Raw genomic sequence first — 20,125 nt, 5'->3', positions numbered from 1 at the left:
TTTGAAAACACAGATATTGAGAAGTAGTCCAATCAAGGTGTTTATCATATCCATTACCTCAGACATTGGCCATTTCTTCATGAGAATAATGTTCAAGATATTTTCTTCCAATACTTTTTGAAATATTGAATACAGTATTGTATACCTTTGTCATTTATTTTGGACAAAAGTTGTTTCTTCCTCTTTTTCTCACAATAGCTATTTTCAACTGTGGTATTTTTAAAAGTACATTAAATATCTCAGAATGTAACAAAATAGAAGACCGATTTCTTTCTTTTTTCTTTCATATACCATGTGTTTACTGCCCTCTTCCATAGATTGTTTTAAAAAAAATCCTTCAATCATTTGCATCTTGGTCAGAATTTACTATATCATTTCTCTATAAATTTCAGCTATCTCTATTTGTAGAAAAAAAGGGCCAATGGATTTTTGAGCATCAGTATGCAACACAGTTATGTTTTCTCTGAAATTCCATGTAGTTAGTTGCTTATCTGGGTAATGATTCAGATTATCACTATTCATGTCAAAGTTTTGCTCTAGCAGTATGAACAAAAGTCTGATCCTTAAGGAGGAGTTGTGCTGGCTACTTTATTAAAAGATAGTTTTTGTAGTGTTGAAAGGTAGATAAAAGCAGGCAGATGGATCATATCCAATGATCACAGTTATGTCCTGAATACGAATCATTCACAACTAATTCTGAATTCCTCTCTCACTAGCCTGGTGAGAAAAGGTTGCCTAGCAGCCATAAGGTGGCAGGTAAGGAGAACTCATTTTATTCTTTTTTTTTTTTCTTTTATGTATTGGTACAGCATCTCACTATGCAGCTCAGATTCACAGTGATCTTCCTGTTTTCAGCCTCCCCAGCACTGGGATTACAGTCATACACCACCACGCCTGGACTCATTTGCTGGCTCAGCATACCCCAGGGACAGAGCCAGCATGACATGCACAACCAGGGATTGAACCTGGCCCCTGTGCTTGCCAATGTAGGTGCTTAGTCTGCTGAGCTATCTTGCCAGCCATTCGTTTTATTCTTAACACATCCTGTTCAAAATCAAGAGGCTAAAACTGCTCTCAAGGATTAGTTGCAAAATTCCCATAATTTGCCTAATATTTTACAATTTATATGTTGCCTTCATTATTGAAGTATCAGTGACTTATAGATAAAACAGTACACTATTATTTCATGTGATGCTCACAGGAAGACTTGTGCAGTTTCACAGGCAGGGCATGTTAACCATAAAAAGCCAGATGCTTAGGAGCACAGGGCAAATAAGTGGCCCAGTCAGAATCCAAACCTAGTTCTTCAGACCCATTGTCCAGTGCTCCTGCCAGGGCACCGTGTTGTCTTCATTTGTGCCTCGTATACTGCATCATGGCTGCTTCACTACTGTGGCTACTGGAGCAGACAGCTCTGAGATTTCTCTTAACATTAAAGGAAGACAGATTTTATTGCTTATAAGAAAGTAAGATGGGAGAGTAGAGAATGGCCTGCTGGTAACCAAAGCCCCAGGTTGTGTGGGCTTCACCTGAATCCACAGGATGGCTATTATGTTGACACTACTTTGAACAGGATGGCATCTCACATAACACTTCTATGCGGAGAATCCTAAAGGACGCTCAGGAGGAGGCTTTGGTTACCTTGCCTCCCCTCTTTCTCCAGAAAGATCTTTATGAAGAATATACACATTTGTAAAAAGTATGTATCAAATCTTAAGATTATCTAAGGAATTCTGGATGACTTTGCCATTAGCTGTAGACCAGCCTGAAACCATTCATTCATGAACATCCGCATGGCGGATGTCTTAGTGCCAGACACTGTGGTGTGTGCCAAGGCTACAGGGATAGGTGAGATATGTGCAATTCCAACCCATCATTGAGTTACAAGCTGATGGAAGGGGAAGACACACACCAGCAATTGGGCTGTGACTGTCAAAGGCAAAGAGGTAGGGAAGCTTGTGACAGACAACCTAGCAATACTCCTTGGAGAAGTGCTCTTTTGTTTGAGACTTCAATGAATGAATGAACATTGGGAGGGTTGGAAGTAGTACGGTTGAATAAAGCAGACAAAACAGTATGAATAGGCCTAGATTGAAGAAGATAAAAGGTGTTATGGTTTAGATCTAGAATGTTCCCTTAGGGACTGGGGAGATAGCTTGGTAGTCTCATTGACTGCCTGGCAAGCACACAGACCTGGGTTTGACCCCCAGTACCACATATTGTGCTGGCCTCAGAACCTCAGGCACCCAGTGCCAGCCACCAAAGCTGGGCATGGTGGCACATGCCTGTAATCCCAGTGCTGGTGAGGCTGCGACAGGAGGATCAGTATTAGTCTGAGCTGTGTAGTGAAACACTGTACCAAATAAATAATTTAAAAAAGAGCATGTTTCCTCAAATTCTCATGTGTGTGGAAGGCTGCTAGATTGGGGGATGCTGTACTCCTCCATGATCCATCCATCGATGGAGGCCGACAGCTTTGCTTTACCTGCTGCCCCACCATGATGCGCCACCACAGGTGCTAAGGAATAGGGCCAACAGGTCATGGACAGAAACCTCTAAAGCTCAGAGCCAAAACAAAAGCCCTTAAAATTACATCTGACAGCAATGGAAAGCTAACATAGTTTAAAAACAAAATAAGGTGGGTTGAAGCATGTGAATAGGGACAAGATCCTGGGGGGACTTTGAAGATCATGCTAGAGATTTGCAGTTTGATCCCTAAGACAGTGAGAAGATAGAGAAGAAGCCAGCAGCTCACATATTTGTATGTGTATTGCCAGCTAATTTTCCTGAAGAGCACTCATGCCGGGACATAGATATTCCTTGCCAGATTACCCAAGTGGATCACTCTAGTCTAAAGACTTCTGTGGTATCGGGCCTGAATAAGTGCTGTAAATGATTAACTACCAAAGAGATTCTCCTGATTAGCCATTTGATAGGTCCAATCATTCACCTCCTGGTGTTTAATTTTGATAACATCTCAAAATTTATTTTCCATTGCCAGCCGTCTGTATTGAAATCCAAATTCCCCAAGGTCATTAAGTATTTGAGGGATCTGTCTGTCACTTAGAATCAGTCTGCTGCTTTGTAAAAATCAAGGTATATGTGCAATTTAATTCCTCATGGCTTTCATAGGCTTGCAGATGATAAAGACACTAATAATCCTGTACTTTTGAGCCCAATTTCACCAGTAACCATGGTTGTAGCTTTGCCTTAATCATTTAGCAGTAAGAACCACAGAATATAAGAAATAGGTTGGGGCTGGGGAGATAGCTTGGTGGTCTAAGCACCTGCCTGGCAAGTGTGTAGACTGGGTTTGACCCCTGGTACCGCATGCTAGGCAGGCTGTGGGTGCACTAAGCTGGCCACCGAAACAGGGCATGGCCAAAAGTGGGCGTGGTGACGGAGGCTGAGACAAGAGGATCACTACGAGTTCAAACTGAGTAGTGAGAGCTTGTACCAAATAAATAAAAGATTTTAAAAAAGAAAGTAAAACAAATAGATTGATCTTTCCAGAGTATGAGATGGCCATAGCTGGTGGAACAAAGATGATTTTGGGTGGAACAAAGGTAATTTTGTTATGTATTACATGTGACCAGCTGTCCCTGTTTCATTGCTTTTTTCCATTCTAAGATCGCATCAAGAGGCTTTCCTCTTTCAGTTTTAGTACTTCTGGCTTTTAACTGCTCCCCAATATTTGCAGTTTTGCCACTTAACAAAGCAATAGCAGATATAAGGCCCCATGCCTTTGGCAGAAGGAGTTTAATGACTTCTTTTTAGATACTGTTCCACATGAAATTTCATGGGTCCGTAGCAATTCATGGCCTACTGCATGCAAAGGGCTATGGGATTCGGCTCCTAACAGTCTGTGCGGCAAGAAGGTAGGAATCCCATACTGAAGGAGGGGCAACAATCTGAGGAGGACAAGTGGTTTGTGCTAAGCCACCTAGGTTGTTGACCCCTGTGCTTGAGGTGAGTCTGCTGGCTTCATTTAAAAAAATTTTTTTTAAAAAGAATATGAAATGGTTAAAAAAAACCATTAGAAATGATATGACAACAATATGCAATGTATTAATTATTGTTACTGTCCTACTAACCTGTTTTTGAAACTGTTTCATTGCTATTTTATCTTTTTTTCTCATTAAAATGAATAAAAAATTAATAAAAAGGTAAAAAAAACCCCACAAAATTTCATTAAACAAAGTAATAGGAATTTGGCAATGGTACTTGTATAGCATGTTATCTTCAAAGGAGTTATTTAGGTTACCAGATAAAAACCTGCAAAACTGGCTAAGAAAAAGTTAAAATGAAGAGAAATTTTTTAAAATTAAAAAAGACTTAAGCATTAACTGCTTCTTTCAATAGACCAGCAGAAATCAGCAGTATAATTATCCGAACTATCCTGTGCATATAAGCTTTGTGTGTGCTTGCTGCGGTTGGTTTTGGTACTCTCCTAGAGGGTCCTTCAACCTTTTAATCATCTGCATTGCAGGTGGAAATTTAAACTCATTGATACTTTCCCTATGCAAAGAGAACATCAGAAGACAAGTTTAGGGAAGAGAAGGGGAAAATGGTGAATGAGGGCAACGGCAAACAGCGTTTAGTGGTGTGAAAATTCTATTTGCTTTAAATTTTTTTTTAATTTTATTTTAAGGAAGGGTCTACAAGGTGTTCAGGGCCGCACTACTAGATTGGACTCGTAGTGATCTGCCTATTTACCACCTCCCAAGAGCTGGGATTACAGGTGCGTGCTACCGTGCCCAGTCTCAATTGCTATTTCAGTGTGCCCCAAGGGTGGGGCTAGGATGACAGGTCCAGGGATCGAACCCCTGATCGCTGTGCCTGCTTGCAGACATTTAATCCACTGAGATATTTGGCTGGCCCTTTTATTTGCTTCTAATTCTTCTTTTTCTTTTTGTAGTCATATTGGGGAACCTACTTTCTGGATATTATTATTTTTCTTATTCTTCCCACTATTATCTTTAAGACATTGGAAGGATTTAAAAATTTTGACCATGATATATATTCACAAGCAAACTTTGAGTTAAGCTTATTTTAGATTTCTTTTTCTGGCACTAGTGATTGGAAATCTGACATAAAAACATGGACATAGTATTACGTGAAATGTCAGTTTTAGAATTAGGTCCCTGAAAAAGCAGTCCTATTTATGGAAGCTGTTAATTTGTAGCTGCATATGTGTCAATGTTATTTTGGGTACACTTCAAATTAGATGGTTTTGTGATAGCAAGTGTAGTCATTTCAGTGAGGAAAATCACTATACTGTGGCATTTTTTAGTCTGCATTTAAATGCTGTATTTATGATCTGGAGCTTTTCAGATGAGTCACAGAGTAATTTAAAATAGGTCAATGTTTATGTAGAACTCAGGATAACCAGTGAAACTCCCCATGGTGGCTCCCCTGTTTGCAATTAGTATTCTATTCAAATGCTAGGAATACAACCCACACATAAAAATATTATTCTCTGAATAAATTTAATTATCTCCAATATCCTATTTTTGTTCCTAGATTTGAAAATTAGAAATGCATATACAATTGGGACTCTAAGAGCTAATCTTGGGTTAATTAATGTTTTTTGAGGAGAGGAGCCTTTTATGGGATCCCTGTAGGTGCTCTCTACTAGTTTTTTTCAGGTGCAGCATACAAATGTTTACTTATGTAAATAAAAACTGTTAATACTACACTTTGGTACCAAAAAGAATTTTCCATGGAATCTTTAATTCTCTAAAAAAAATGAAATTTTATTGGTTATTTGAAGCCAAAACAAATGACTAAATATTTCATCAAGGGCACAGAAAATTATGTATCTTGCTAGAGGGCATACAGAATAGCATTTTTCTTTTTTTTGTGATGAACCGGGGATTGAACTCAGGCCCTTGCGCTTGCCAGGGAAGTGCTTATTCCACTGAGCCATCTCCCTGGTCCCCAGAATAACATTTTTCTTTTTTTCCTTATCCTCTCTCTTTCCTTCTTTCCTTCTCTTGGTAAAAATTACTACTTTAGCCCAAACGTCCTAACACTAGGACCATGTGTACCTGCAAGATTCTTCCCAGAGAAGCAGGACAACATTATTGCAAGAAAACATCACAGCTGCTGGGCCAGGCTCTCCGGACTTAAGCCATTATCCACTGGCTGAGGGATCATGTGCAAGTTAGTTTTTACATTGTCTTTTTTTGTATACATAAAATGGAAACAAGCTTGTGTGTGTGTGAAACAGTTCATCCTTGTAGAGGGCTTGGAAAAGTGCCAGGCACAGGGCAAGGTCTACGCAAGCATTTGCTTTTGTTTCTATGGTGTGGTGCTCTTTAGAAAAGAGTCATTATGTACTTCTTTTTAAATTGAGTAGCATGACCTATGGTCAGTACATTTGTGTACAATGCAGAGCCATCTCCCAAGCTTAGCAGTCCCTTGGAACCTTGGGAAGCCCAGTGGTTTAAAGCCAGAGAGGTAACTTTTACCACCAATTATTTTTTATATTTGGGAAATGGATATACTTATATGTAGGCAAATTTAAGTATAGTGGAGCTTTGCAATCATCCATGCCTATGTCCACACATTTACTTCACTGTTCATTCAATAAATCACACTAATGATTTGACTGATGCCTCTTATGTATCAGACACTAAGTTATGGATTGAGAGATGAATAGTATTCTTTTCTAGCACAGGGTTCTCACAGGGCTGTATGTCATATATTCTGGATCTAACTGATAGATAACATACCCTAAATCTTGGTGCTGCAAAACAGCATTTATTGGTTGTTTCATAGATCAGATAAGGCATGACTGTTCTCTGCCTCATGATATCTGGTGCCTCTGCAGGAGTGGTTGGAATGGCTAAAGAATCTCATAGAAGTTCCAGTGTTGTTATATGTCTAGGGACCCAGTTCTTTTCTATCTACTGGAGTTGTAATGTCCAAGACAGTTTCTTTACTCCAAAGTTTCATCTTAGACTGGGCTGGACAAAAGAGCTATGGATCAGCTTGGACAGTTCTCTCCTTGGTGGATGCTAGGCAGGGGTAAACTTACACAGAAGCTGGCTTCTTCTAAAGGAAGGGTTCTGAGAGGGTACTCAGAGGGGTCAAGAAGAAGCTACAAGTTTTATGGCCCTTCCACAGAAGTCCCAGAAGGCCATCTCCTTACATTTCATTAACCAAGCAAGTCACTAAGAGCAGCACAGATTCAAAAGGGGAGAAAGGAATACACTCCTCTAGAAGGGAGAAAGGCACGGGCGTGTTCTGGAGAGGGATGATTGGTGGTGATCCTCATGGAGACAAGTCCATCAAGTGATTCTGCTCAGGTGGGACATGGGGAGCAGCAATCTTCTCCCTGGCTACCAGCTTCACCTGCTTTGCTCTTTGAAGTATCTCATCAGCAGCTAATTGTGAGAACTACCACTGCTCTTAAAAGTGATAATCTAACCACTCAGATATTTTGAAAATGCCATTACTGATTTGTGCATAGAAACAGAATAGTTTTAGCTTTTGATTCAGCTGCCTACCTGCATTTTTTGGCACCTAGTATGTCCCCGGTATTTCTTTTAAACCTAGGTACCTGTCCAGGACCTGGTTTCCCTGGATGCTGGGATCATACTTTCTCCCTGTCAAGTGCTGTATATAACAGACCTCTTCAGTAAAGTCTGAACATCCTTGTGTCAGCCTTTAATGAGTAGGTTAAGTCACCACCAAAATTGTACTTTTCTTGATTTCCTTATTTCCTGGTAGGTTCTCTTAGAAAATGAGTTGGCTTTGACAACTCGTGCCAGAAAGTAGGTAACAGAAAAGGTTAACTAAGGTACTTTGCCAATGTGACTTACATTCTATTAACCTTGATTTGGGTGCTCATGATATTTTACTCAGATGGTACCAGAAGACTCCTAACTGATTCCTTATGATGCTGCAGGCCATCACCTATTGATCGAGCAGTTCTATGAAGCATACATTCTTTCACACCCTTCTTAGGATTCTAAAATAGCTTCCTGTCACTAGCAAAAACAGCATCTTACCTTTCATATAGCCTTAAGATTTCTCTATGGTCTTTCTACCCAGCCAGGCTCCCTCCCACTTCTCTCACGTATATCCTGTGTGTCTCCAAAGCCCGCCTGATCATGGCACGCCTTTATGCCCTTGAACTTGCCATGTGCACTGCTTGGCCAAATAACTAATCATCACTCCAAAGTTATTGTTTACATTTCAGTTTAAATTCCACCTCCTGCGCAAATGTCTCTATTACTCCTTTGATACTCCCAAAACATGGCAATGTTTTATTTCCTCTACTGGATTATGATCTCCTGGAATCAGTGGCTTTTTTCCCCTTAATTCTCCTGGTACCTTAAATTCTAGAAGAGTGCACAGTTAAATTTTGGCTCTTAATTCTGAAGAATATTTATGGATTGACTGAGTGAATGAAGAGATGCCTGCTTTTATGTTGGCAACAAGAGATATTTCCTAAGCTCCTTTGTCCTCATGGTGGGATAGACCTGAAGCCTATTTGGGAAAATGAGAGAAGTGGCATTAGATGTGAATCCCAATGGTTTGATTTCGGTACCTTTTCTTTTAATTAGAGTCATTTCTAAGAAATCTTGCCATCAGCATATCTTTTTTCAAATTTAGAGGGTTTTCAGAAATGAATGGATCACCCAACTGAAACGTTGTCTGTGGTTGCTTCATTTTCTAGAACCTATTTTAATTTTCCCTCTGAATTGCTTTTTAGTTTTTGTCAGAAACAGTCTTATCCATGTTAACCTCCTTCATAATATCTAATGTAATGTGTTGTTTATTAAAATGCTCAATAACTGAAGGCTTTAAGGATTTAATTGTTATGAAAGGTAATTTCCCTCGTACAGATCATGGTGTCTTTGACAACTGGAAATAATTATATAAAAGTCAATACAACATACAGCTACATTCTTTTAACTAATTCCATGTCATCTATGGAAAGGGTAAAATTGGTTTTGTAGTCTCCTGTAGAAGATGGAATGGCATAATTACTATTATCTGGTGCTTTTATTCAGAATACAATTTCTTTATTTACTAATGAGGAACCTGAGCCATGTTATTCAACCTATTCAGGTCTCTTCATAATCTAGTCAATAGAAGTAGTGTACGTCTTTCAAGGTTGATGTGCTTGGGGGATTACCAGATCATGTACAGAAAGCATTGGCCCTGTCCCTAGTGGAGAGGGGTGCAATAATCTGCATTTTTTTTTTTGTTAAGTGCTCTTGAGCCTTTCATACTTACAAGGAATACTAATAATGCCCAACTCAGAACTGAAGCAAGCAAATTAGCTGAAGGAGACCACCCCATGGAAGAGAGACACATCCAAGTAATATTTCTATACGTGCTGGATGAAATAAGTCTGTAAAGGGGATGGAAAAGGCTGTAATACAAAAGCACTTAGGATGTCGGTGGGGAGAGCCCTGGGCCATTTTCATCAAGGTCATGCAGGAACAAAAAAGGTCATTCAGATGCTATGATGTCCTGAAACATGACTCTTTGATATTGTTTGTCATCTTAAAGTCAAGCAAGTGTTGGGATCAGAACCCTTACTTGACCATTATCTCTTCCTGAAGCATAAAACTGAGGTTTTCTAAAGTCTGTCTTTTCTATGGAAGGGACTAATCAAATTTTGCTGAGAGATCCAAGCTTCAGGGTAAAGAAATGATAGAACTTTAGAACAACTGTTTTACGGATGAAGAATATGAGGCCTGCAGAGGTGAACTGACTTGTTTAAGATGATATAGCTGGAGACTGGGTGTGGTGGCATGTGCCTGTAATCCCAGCACTTGGGAGGCTGAAAATAGAACCACTGTGAGTCCGATCTACGTAGTGAGACCTTGTAGACCCTGTACTAAATACATAAAAAAAAGATGATATAGCTGGTAAAAGTCACAGTTGGGATTAGAGGGCAAAAGAACAGGAGGGAAGAATCTCTGATACAGACTCATGCTGACCTAAAAGATTAGGCTCTACTCAGTGTATTAATGCAAAGTTAGTGTCTTGCTTAAATAACTGGATGCAAGTGGAGCTTTCCTCTGCTTTCTACCCCAGACAGGATATCATACACTGAATGTATGAGAAGACCCTAAACTGCGGTTTCAAGGATCTACTACTTTCCCAGAGTTTCTTTCAATTAAAGGGCCTGCCAATATTTTGTTCAATAATTAGAAGTCTTAAGAAAAACCCTTAGCAGAAGGATGATTCATGTTAAACTCATATTGAACCGTAAGTGATTGACAATAGTGCTTTTTTTTTTTTTTTTTTTTTTTAGAATAACACTAGTTAGAAAAATAGGAAAGATTGAATAGAGCATAGAAAGGGGGTGATTAAGAGATTATTCTGAGAAACTTTTTCCTGAGGAGCAATTCTCGATACAAATGTCCTTTGTTAGCTAAGGCCTAGAGGAGAAAGAACAGCTTTCATCTTGCTTAGTGTCTAGTTGAGAAAACTGCTCATCTGGGATTTTCTTGAGGTTCCATCCAGCAACGTGAGGTAGGTGAGAGATCTCAGAGCTTTGCCCTGAGCAGGGCAGGACTGACACTCATGTGGCAAGATTTGTTCTCTGGCAGATTTTTCATTTCTTTTTGATTTTTAAAGAGAATATAAAAGCTAGTAAAAAGAAACATTAAAAGCAATACAGAATGTCATTAATCAAAATGATTGGAATTCAACAATGTTTTTTATGTTGCATATGGTTGTCTTCAAATTAGTTGTTCAGATACCAGACACCAGCCTATAAGATTGGTCAGAAATGATTAAAAATGAAAAAGGAAACAAAAATCTAAGCATTAATTGCTCCTTTCAATAGGCCAGCAGAAATCAGCAGTACAATGATCCAAGCTATCCATGTATGTATGTGTGTGTGTAGATATATATATTATATATATATTTCCTCTTCTTTCTTTTCTCCTTTCCCTCATTCCAATTATTCCTTTCTTGTGAACAGATTCTTTTCATTTCACAGTATCCACTATACCTTTAAGTTCCTGTTAATGCTACCCATATAGTGTTCATTTATTATGTTATATATTTTCTCTTCCTCATTTTAAAATTGGAGCCAACTATGGCAAAGGAAGGCACAAATGTATATCCCAAACAATACAGTAGATGGATTCTATGATAGGGTTGAAAGTAGTAAAATAGGCATTAAGGACTCATTATAAAATAATTTTTTTGCTATCAATCTTACACGTGTATAATGCAATGGAATAATCTAAGATAATCCTAACTAGACAGTGGACATCTTGAATTGTACATGGGCCGTATGTTATATTACTCATATATTCTCTTCTCTCTTTGCTTTAGTGCTAATCAAGGTGTGGAAGGCTTTTTCAATGCTACCTTAGTTTGACTCCGGTACTCTATTTTTCCCCATAGCAGATTGCCTTTTAAAATGGCACATGTTATGTTTATGTATTGCTTATTAAGCTTTGCTAACATATAAGCCCCATTAGAACAGGTGATCTTGTCTTTATGATTCACTGGTATGTTTCCACCAGTGCCTATGATGGGCCTAGAACATACTAGTTATTCAAAATGTGAAATGATTGGGGCTAGGGTAATGGCTCAGTAGAATAAGCACTTCCCTGGCAAGCATAAGGGCCTGAATTCAATCCCTGGTTCCACCAAAAAAAAACCCAAACAAACAAAACCACAAAAACAACAACAACAAAAGCCAAATGACTGAATACATAATGTTGGATAAAAATATCAAAAACATGAACGTTGCAATATAAACTACCATTGGAAATCAATGAGGCATTGGAGCATTGCAAGTTTGGTGGAAATCAATTGCAGAAATACAGTAATTATGCTACTCAATATAGTAGCTGTTTGCCACATGGGCTCACTCAACTTTAATTACGAAGAAATAAAATTCACCATTTTTAGTACAATTTCAGTACTTAGGAGATATCTTATAGGACACAATAGATACTGAGTTCATAATCGTGGCAAGGTCTATCAGATCGTGCTGCTCTTGAGGTTGGCAAGGCTACCGGATGTCCACCTTGGGTTAGGACTAGCACATATGTAGAAACAGAAACTTGAACAGTGCTGGCTCTGTCTGTGCAATTTTTCTTCTTTCCTCAGCCTTTGGTTATGAACGTGCCCAAGAGTAGAAAGTATTGTGTTGCCAAAGAACACAGGGACTGCCACATGGTCACGTAGATCTTCTGCCAAAATTGTGAGTAAAAAGCACATCCTCTGAGTTCATTCCAAGCAAAATTCCACCAGTAAATATGAAAGAGGAATAGTCAGAACTTTATTGTTTTAGGCCATGCATGAAAGCATAAAGGACAATCAGAGCTGGACTGAGATGTGTGGAATCCCTGGGCAGGCAAAAGAGGGATGCTCGTTCACTGGACTTGCTTTCAGTGTTGGTTCAACATTTATTCAGAGAAGTTAACCAGCTCGAGGGGGAAGATGGAAGCTGGGTGCAACATCCTTTGTTGTCTGAAATAATTCAGCTCTGGGGCAAAGAAAGTAAACCACCTGTCACTGGGATCTCTTTTTGGAGGCAATATATTGTTAGTGCTAGGAAGGCAATTCCAGCCTCAATCTGCCTGGGAAGCACTCTACATAGCTATCAGATGTTTAGCAAAGGACATAACTTTTTGATCTTACTTGCATCATTTTATTTTATTTATTTATTTTGTATTTTAGGGAAGGATCTACAGGGTGTTCAGGGCCTCACAACTAGATTGGACAGACTTATAGTGATCCGCCTGTTTACAGCCTCCCAAGAGCTGGGATTACAGGCACTTGCCACCACGCCCAGTCTTAATTGCCTTCTCAGTGCTCCTCGGGGGCAGGGCTGGTATGGCAGGTGCTTTAATCCACTGAGCTATTTGGCCAGCCCTTACTTGCATCATTTTAAAAATGGGGACTAGGAATCATAGCTATCTCAGAGTTTATGAAGGAATGCCTTTAGAATTTTCTTTTGCATGGAGAAGCTTAAATATATTTGTTTCAAACTTGCTATTGGAGACAGGCTCAGAAGTGTAGGGAGAATGGAATAGTGAACCTAAATGCTCAGAGTAATTTGTCAAACTATTCCTTCTGACTCTCTACGCTACTTTGTGTTGTTGGGAGCAAATGTAATAGTTTTTTATTGTATATTATGTGATGGATTCTTTCTAGATTTTTATGTTATTCTTGTATGTTATCTATCATCAGGCAACTTGTTCTTCAGCCCACATTCAAATAGATTCCACAGGAAAGAGCTTCTTGTTCTTCGTCTTCTGTGTATCATGCCTGTGTGGAAAGCCTCAGAGGAGCAGATAATTTAGACATGGGTGTGCTTCACACTTTATATAAAAATTGACTGGTTCCATTGACCTCAGTCTTTCTAAGGTAACTACTGGCAGTATTTTTATTTTCCCCGTTGGTGTCATGACTCAGTGTACTACTGGATGGCTATCTGGTAGTCTTATGGGGATATCTCAGAGTTATGTCACTTCCAGTGGAGATATTCATAACACATTGACTACAAATCCCTTCCTTTGCCTCAGTAGACTGTGCTAATCTCAAATAGTGCTCTTTCTTCTATGCCCAGATGTGATCTCAGAATTATTCTCAAACAATTTTAGAAAGCCACCTCTGATGGAGTTACTTTGGCACTCAGGATGAAAACTACTTATTCTTTCACCCGAGGTGATGAAACCTCAAATATACTACTCATGGAGGGAGATCAAACTAAGACCAAAGGCTGAATGAACTCTGAAATCTTAGGTCTGTTTCCATGACAGTAGACTTTGGTGAACATGTATTTATAGGTATAGTTATTTACTGTTTGCTCAAGACCTGAGGATTTCTGCTCACAGATGGACACTTGATTTGAGCTGAACATCCCCAGGACACATCATAAGCAACAATATCAGCTGTAGGACACTTGCCAGACAATTAAGATAGAAACAGAAAGGTTTTATTGAAACTGAATGGGGCCTTTCTGGACAAGAGTGAGGCAGATTTGCGTTATCCCTGGGATCCTACTTTAATACATTTTTAGTCTTGTTATGGTTGAAGAATGTTTTATATCAGATGGGCTCTGTATAGTTTTCTTTTTTTACATTTTAGAACAGGGTCTACAGGGTCTATAGGGTCTCGCTGCGTAGATCAGACTCTTAGTGATCCGCCTGTGTTCAGCTTCCCAAGAGCTGGGATTACAGGCATGTACCACCATACCCAGTCTCAATTGCTGTCTCAGTGTGCCCCAGGGGTAGGGTGGGTACCCACATGGCAGACTGGGGGATTGAACTCCTGGCCCTTGTGTCTGCCTAAGCAGGTGCTTTAATCCACTGAGCTATATGTCTGGCCTTGTGTATAGTTTTCTTAAAGCCTGTGGTCCACAATCAACACCTGAGACTTGAATGGGGAACTCTGAGGAAAATTCTTTAAGAACTTTCCAAATATTATTATTCATACCACTGGTTGTGATATTAATCCACTACATTGCTGGAGGTTCTAATGATAGCCAGATTGGTGCATATCTAAAGGAGAGGGATTAGCCATAGAACTTGTCTTTCCATTTTAAAATGATTATTGAAATAAGGTAATATGAATAAAAACCCACAACCACCAAATAGTCTGTTTTAGTCTTAAGAGAGACATTTTTGTAATGGAATATGCTGAAAGTTTTGCACAGATAAGGGAAAAAAAAGTGTGTCACATTGGGTATGGGGGACAGGAGTCCTGTAAGGGCTCAGGCGTGATTTGGAAAGTGTACTCAGTGTTGTGCTCTTAAAAAGAACTGCAGCGCTCCTCCTGTTGCGGGAATTTGCATTTGCTCTGCGACTTTCAAACCAGTTTGAGTCATAAAAATGTTTTTTAACTTTTATTTGTATTACTGCAAATAAATCTTAACAGCAAAAAAATAAAGGAATGGGATCAGACATTGGGACACTTTGTTATCTGTGCCTCATTCAGATAAATTTTTAAATGTATTCGTACATTTTAGTGCTTTTACAACAATTTTTTTTTCATGGAAGAAAGACTGTATTGAAGAATCTGAGGGCAATGGAGTGGGTAAAGAAATATATTTATCCTTCTCACGTGAAGACAGGGAGCCCTGTGACAGCAGGCTGTGCTTGCAAGTCAGGGAGAGCACGGCTCAGGATGACAGGAAGGTTTGCAGATTGAGTGATGCGGTTGTTAGCCGTAATCATCATGATGTATTGTGGGTCTCTTGAACTTAGAACTGTGGTCTAACAGTTGACTGAAGGAACCTCCTGGGTGATGAAGCTGATGCAAGGCAAGCTGCAGGTCCAAGCCTTTTCCTTCTAGTCAGCTGACTGGACCCATATTTGTCTGGTTTATAGCTTGTAAATCTACGTGAGATTTTGTTTGAGGAAAAAGTGGAGGGGCTTGAAAAAGTGAAAATTGAGCACATGAGGGCTGGGGCGTTAGGGATGGTCCAAGACAATTGTTAAGTCAAAGGCCAGTGTTGGGGGGTTGAGTGTGGGGGATGAACTTCCAATCCCAGCCCTAGTGACTGCCTCTGGAACAGCTGAGGGACATCCTTCCCAATCAACTAGCACCATTTCACTTTTAAATATCTTTGATTTTCTCTCTTTATTTTTCTCTTTCTAATTGGTCATCTATTTTTGAACTCATGAGAAAATAATTGCGAAAGTGGACCAAGTGATTTTAAGAAATCTGTCAATAAAAATATGACCAGATGGGTCTGTCAGTCTTGTCACAATGAGTGTTCCTGTGGTATAGCTTGCTCTTTGGAGAATAATTTTCTATTCTGACAGGTGTTTAGAACCAGGCCACAGCTGTGGTAAATGAAGAAATGGGGTGGGGTGGGGGAGGGACTCTTGCTAAATTACACATTCTAAGTCCATTGATGCCATGAATCAAATGTGGCACAAGGTACAAAGTACCTACGGTTACTGTGGCTTGTGAGAAGAGTACACAGAGGGCCCAGCAACTGGTGAGGCTAGTTTTGAAAACATGAGAGTATTAAAAATATCTAATTTTTATAAATCATGAGACAGCATTTCTGAAAATGTGACCCATGGATTGCTGTGATTGGAATCATCTGGGGTTTTGGCTCCAACTACATTATTTGGGTCCCACCCAAGGTCCATGAAAATCAGGAGTTGTGAAGGAATCTGTAGGTCCTGGAGCTCTTCAAGTGATTGTCGTGTATGCGGAAGCCTGATAACCACAGTCTTACTGTGACTTCTCTATAAAACCAACAGACCAAAGTTCACTAAGCAAATGTCAGAGGAATGTATTGGATAGATATAATGGATAGATATCTTTAAGATCCTCACCTATCATTCATAGGCTTCTTGAAAATTGTGGGTTTTCTCTATAATAAGGGCTAAATTACCCAGCTAATTCCAGATGTTTATTGTTCATGTTCAAAATGTATTCTTCCAATGAGCTGGGAGTGGAGCAATTCTAAAGCAAATTTAATCAATGTAGGGAGCTGACAGGCCAATTTAGTTCAATAAAACTTTTTCCCTCCATGGGACCTCTTGCCTAACCTCTAGATACTGTTTTTTTAAAGTTCATGCTTTAGGGGCTGGGGAGATGGCTCAGTAGAATAAGCGCTTGCCTGGCAAGCACAGGGCCTGAGTTCAATCCCCTGCTCTGAAAAAAAAAAAAAAAGTCCATGCTTCATTCACTCATGTGGACAGGAAGAGTAAATAGCAAACTGTATGACAGAAGTATTTTATTTTGCATTTTTTATAAATAAATGGAGCTTCTCTAGTCTTGTGGGGTTTGGTTACAATGACACAGTTAGCTATACATCTATATTTTATATATCCCCCAGAGGCAAAAATTGCAACAATGCTTCATGGAACTTTCTACATTACTTGAACCTACAGCTCTTAGTGCTTTCTTGGAATTGAGTAACTAATATTTAATTGAAAATCATTAGTTATATTAACTCTTCAAGGAAGTACTCTTTCCTTGAGATGTTATACTTACTTTCGTAGTACTAAGGAAAGGACAACTAAAACAAGCATTCAAAAAACAGCTAATGGTTAATTTGAAGAGTGAAGTTCTCAATTCTATCTTTAGATTTGAAGTTAAAAATTTAAATACATATGTATCTATAAAACTATATGCATTTATTTATACACTTGGTTATATATGATTGAATAGTATGATGAAATGTAATACTATTTATTTTTGGATTAAAAGAATTTTATTACATTGAATTTAAATATAATATCAAATTAATAACATACATCCACAGCCAGGCAGATCTGTCAGGGCTATATTTCCCAGCTACTTGGTGGGACCCTACTTGGGAGGAGGATCTTGAGGTCCTTCTTGAGGTCAGTTTGAGGTCAGTCTGGGCAACTTAGTGAGATCTGTTTCAAAATAAAAAAAATTAACAAGGGTGGGGATGCAGCTGAGCATATCCTGACTTCAATCCCCAGTGCTGGAAAAAAAAGTGTGTGTATGTGTATGCATACAGGTGCACACACAAACACACAACACCACAATACCAGCTCAAAGAATTTTTCTCTTTTACCAGTTTCCTTCAATCCTATTCAGATTGAATCTTCTTTCTTATTGAATTATACAAAAGAAAGTCAAACATTATCTTTTCCCATCATCCAGGAAGAGCCTCAGTTTAGATCTACATTTTGAATGGAACACGGGCAGAGGAAAAATGGATTTTATTACTGTTTTGTGGATGATTGACATGTACTACTCCATTGAGAGGGCCCTTGTGAGGAATGTCCCAAAGAAGTCTGCTGTCTTCTGTGCTATTTTGACACTCAGTACTTTTATCAGAGTACATATGACCCTCTGGTGTGTTTATGTCTGTGTTTTAGTATTCATTATAACACTCCTGATGGCTAAGGCCATCTACATGCATAGTAGGCACTCAGTAAATGTTAAGGGAAAATAGTTTAGGAAATGTTCTTGAATAAAAACCACAGGCATTCTCTGTCTTTACAAGAATTTGTCAAGATTTCGTCTAAGAAAGTCATCCAAAAGAATTAGGTTTTGATAATTTTTTTTTACAGAATATTCTAGAAAATTGTAAGACGAAAGTACAAAAAACTAAATTGGACACTTGAAGCCAGCATGCTTGATACCTGTTTCTTTCTCACTTGACATTCCTATTATTTCTAAGTCATGCTGGGACATAGGCCGTCAAGATCAATTTCTTTAAGCCAGTCTCATACAGACAAATGATAGGGCTTTGACATTCTTTAGCTTTTGCTTGAAATCTCAGGAGCAGCAGGAGAAAATATTTATGATCATGGTATTAATGACATGCTCCAGAGAACACAAGTATATCTGGGTTGCTAAAATGTCTAGTTTCTGTGACTTTCTCCTCTTTTTGGATGCTTATTTGAAGAAAAAATTCCACATATCTCTGTTGGTAATAAGTAGTTATTTAATTGGAAATCATGCAACATATTTTTTCATTTTCATCTTTAGTTGGTGTTCTACACTTGTGACTTTGCTTCAGTTAATCAAAAAATAGAAGAGCCTTTATTAAGGTCCCTTTAAATAGTAAAGTCCAATTCTGATTTGAAATATATGATCTATTCATCTTCCAAGAGTAAGCCCTTGATCATTTTTTTCTTCTTAGTCTGTAACTCAGGTTCCACTGGAACTCATAAATAAGAACATTTTCCTCTTTGTCAATGTTTGCCTCACTGATAAATTCTCAAAAGTTATGAACAGACTAAAATCTTAAGCCTTTCTGCTACCATTGGGCATCTCAAAGCGGTACATCCTGGTGCCTGCTTTTGGGGAAATATGTTAAAATAATAAGCATCAGTAATACAATTTTGTTGAATGAGGAACACCTCAATGCACACACATTCAGGTGCCTTGTTTTGGATCTAGACACATTTCGCCAGTCAGTACTTGTTCACTGAGAGATAAAGGAGGGACAAGGTCACACTTCTCTGCAGTCAGAGACTCAAGGCCGACAGTCATGAGGGAAACAAGTCTGACTTCTGCATCAGCAATAGTCTGAAGGATGTTCCCAAGTATGGTTAGTGTTCATTTTGCTTAACCAAACACAGGGACTAAAATCTCAGTATTTATAATCTTAGATAATTAAATCTAACACTTCTTGGGTAGCATCAGTCTCTTTGTGCTTATAATCCTAGCCTTTTGTGATTAAAAGACAAACTTTGATAATATGTTCAAAACAGTGGCTTTAGGGAAAGCGATTGTCAACTCATTCTAAATTATAAAAATGAGAAATGTTATGAAAATCCATAACAACAAGGGAGAAAGGAATTTGATCATATCTTTTAGGTAGTGCATGCCACAGAGCAGACATGGACTGAAAAGGATAAAAGTAAGATTTTTATTGTATTTGTTCCTTAGTTTATTCAAACCAGTTTGTACTATGATAGATGCAATCTTTTTCTCCCTCAAGTAATCTCGCCTACAAAAGCTAATCAGTTTTGCCAACTATATTTGCTTCCTAAGTGTTTTTCAAATTCATGTTCTTGGAAAGAAACTTGACCAAATTAGGTCACAAAGATTAAAATATAATTTGTAAAAATTTCATGAATAGTATAAAATGAAAAGTCACATAGCTGAATATATATTTATATTCCTCAGACATATATTATTGAATAATCTACAAATGACTTTAATTTTTAATATTTAATTTACCAAAGTAATGGAAAAGATACAGATTTAGCTCTGAAATACACTTGATCTTAGCCAAAAGGCCAAGAAGTGACAAGCACTGAAATAAAGGTTTCATACATAGTATGTTTTTATCTAATTTTATATGTACTATGAGACATTTATCTATATAGGTTGTTTATATAAGCATAATTATACTATTATATTTCATTTTAGAGAAACATGCCCAATTTTGTTGAGCTTTAGTGGAAATCAAAGAAGAAATCCTTAGTGATAAAGTCTAGTTGGAGCGACCCTTTTTTTAGAAGAAAGCACGCCACTGCAAACTAATGTTCTTTGGAAATGACTTTCTACATTGGCTGCACATATGTGGCTAGATAATTTCTTATCAAGCTAAATAAACATGATTAATTCTGGCAGTTACTCAGATGGTACAGAGAAACATTCTGCCTTCATTTCATTATGATAAATTTATCATTGCTTTCCTGGAGCCAAGAGCATATTTTTATCATAACAC

The 20,125-nt window shown here is 38.4% G+C and overlaps 1 protein-coding gene across 8 annotated transcripts in view; it reads right to left on the bottom strand.

Moving 5' to 3' along the window:
* Nucleotides 1–20,125, bottom strand: part of Trpm3 (transient receptor potential cation channel subfamily M member 3) — a 333,483-nt gene that overhangs the window by 215,975 nt on the left and 97,383 nt on the right. Inside the window, exon 8 of one of the 8 annotated variants that reach the window (XM_023721899.1) lies at nt 12,144–12,185. The exons of 6 other annotated variants lie outside the window; for them this stretch is intronic. In XM_023721899.1, coding sequence (XP_023577667.1) covers nt 12,173–12,185 — 13 coding nt within the window. In that variant the 3' untranslated portion in view covers nt 12,144–12,172. Of the gene's footprint in view, nt 1–12,143; nt 12,186–17,245; nt 17,346–20,125 lie in introns of those variants that run through there. One more of the 8 variants, XM_023721900.1, reaches the window with a different exon arrangement.

Source organism: Octodon degus, unplaced genomic scaffold (genome assembly GCF_000260255.1).
Source record: "Octodon degus isolate 3935 unplaced genomic scaffold, OctDeg1.0 scaffold00087, whole genome shotgun sequence".
In the NCBI taxonomy this organism is placed as follows: Eukaryota; Metazoa; Chordata; class Mammalia; order Rodentia; family Octodontidae; genus Octodon; species Octodon degus.
This window is presented reverse-complemented; position numbering and strand designations above follow the sequence as displayed.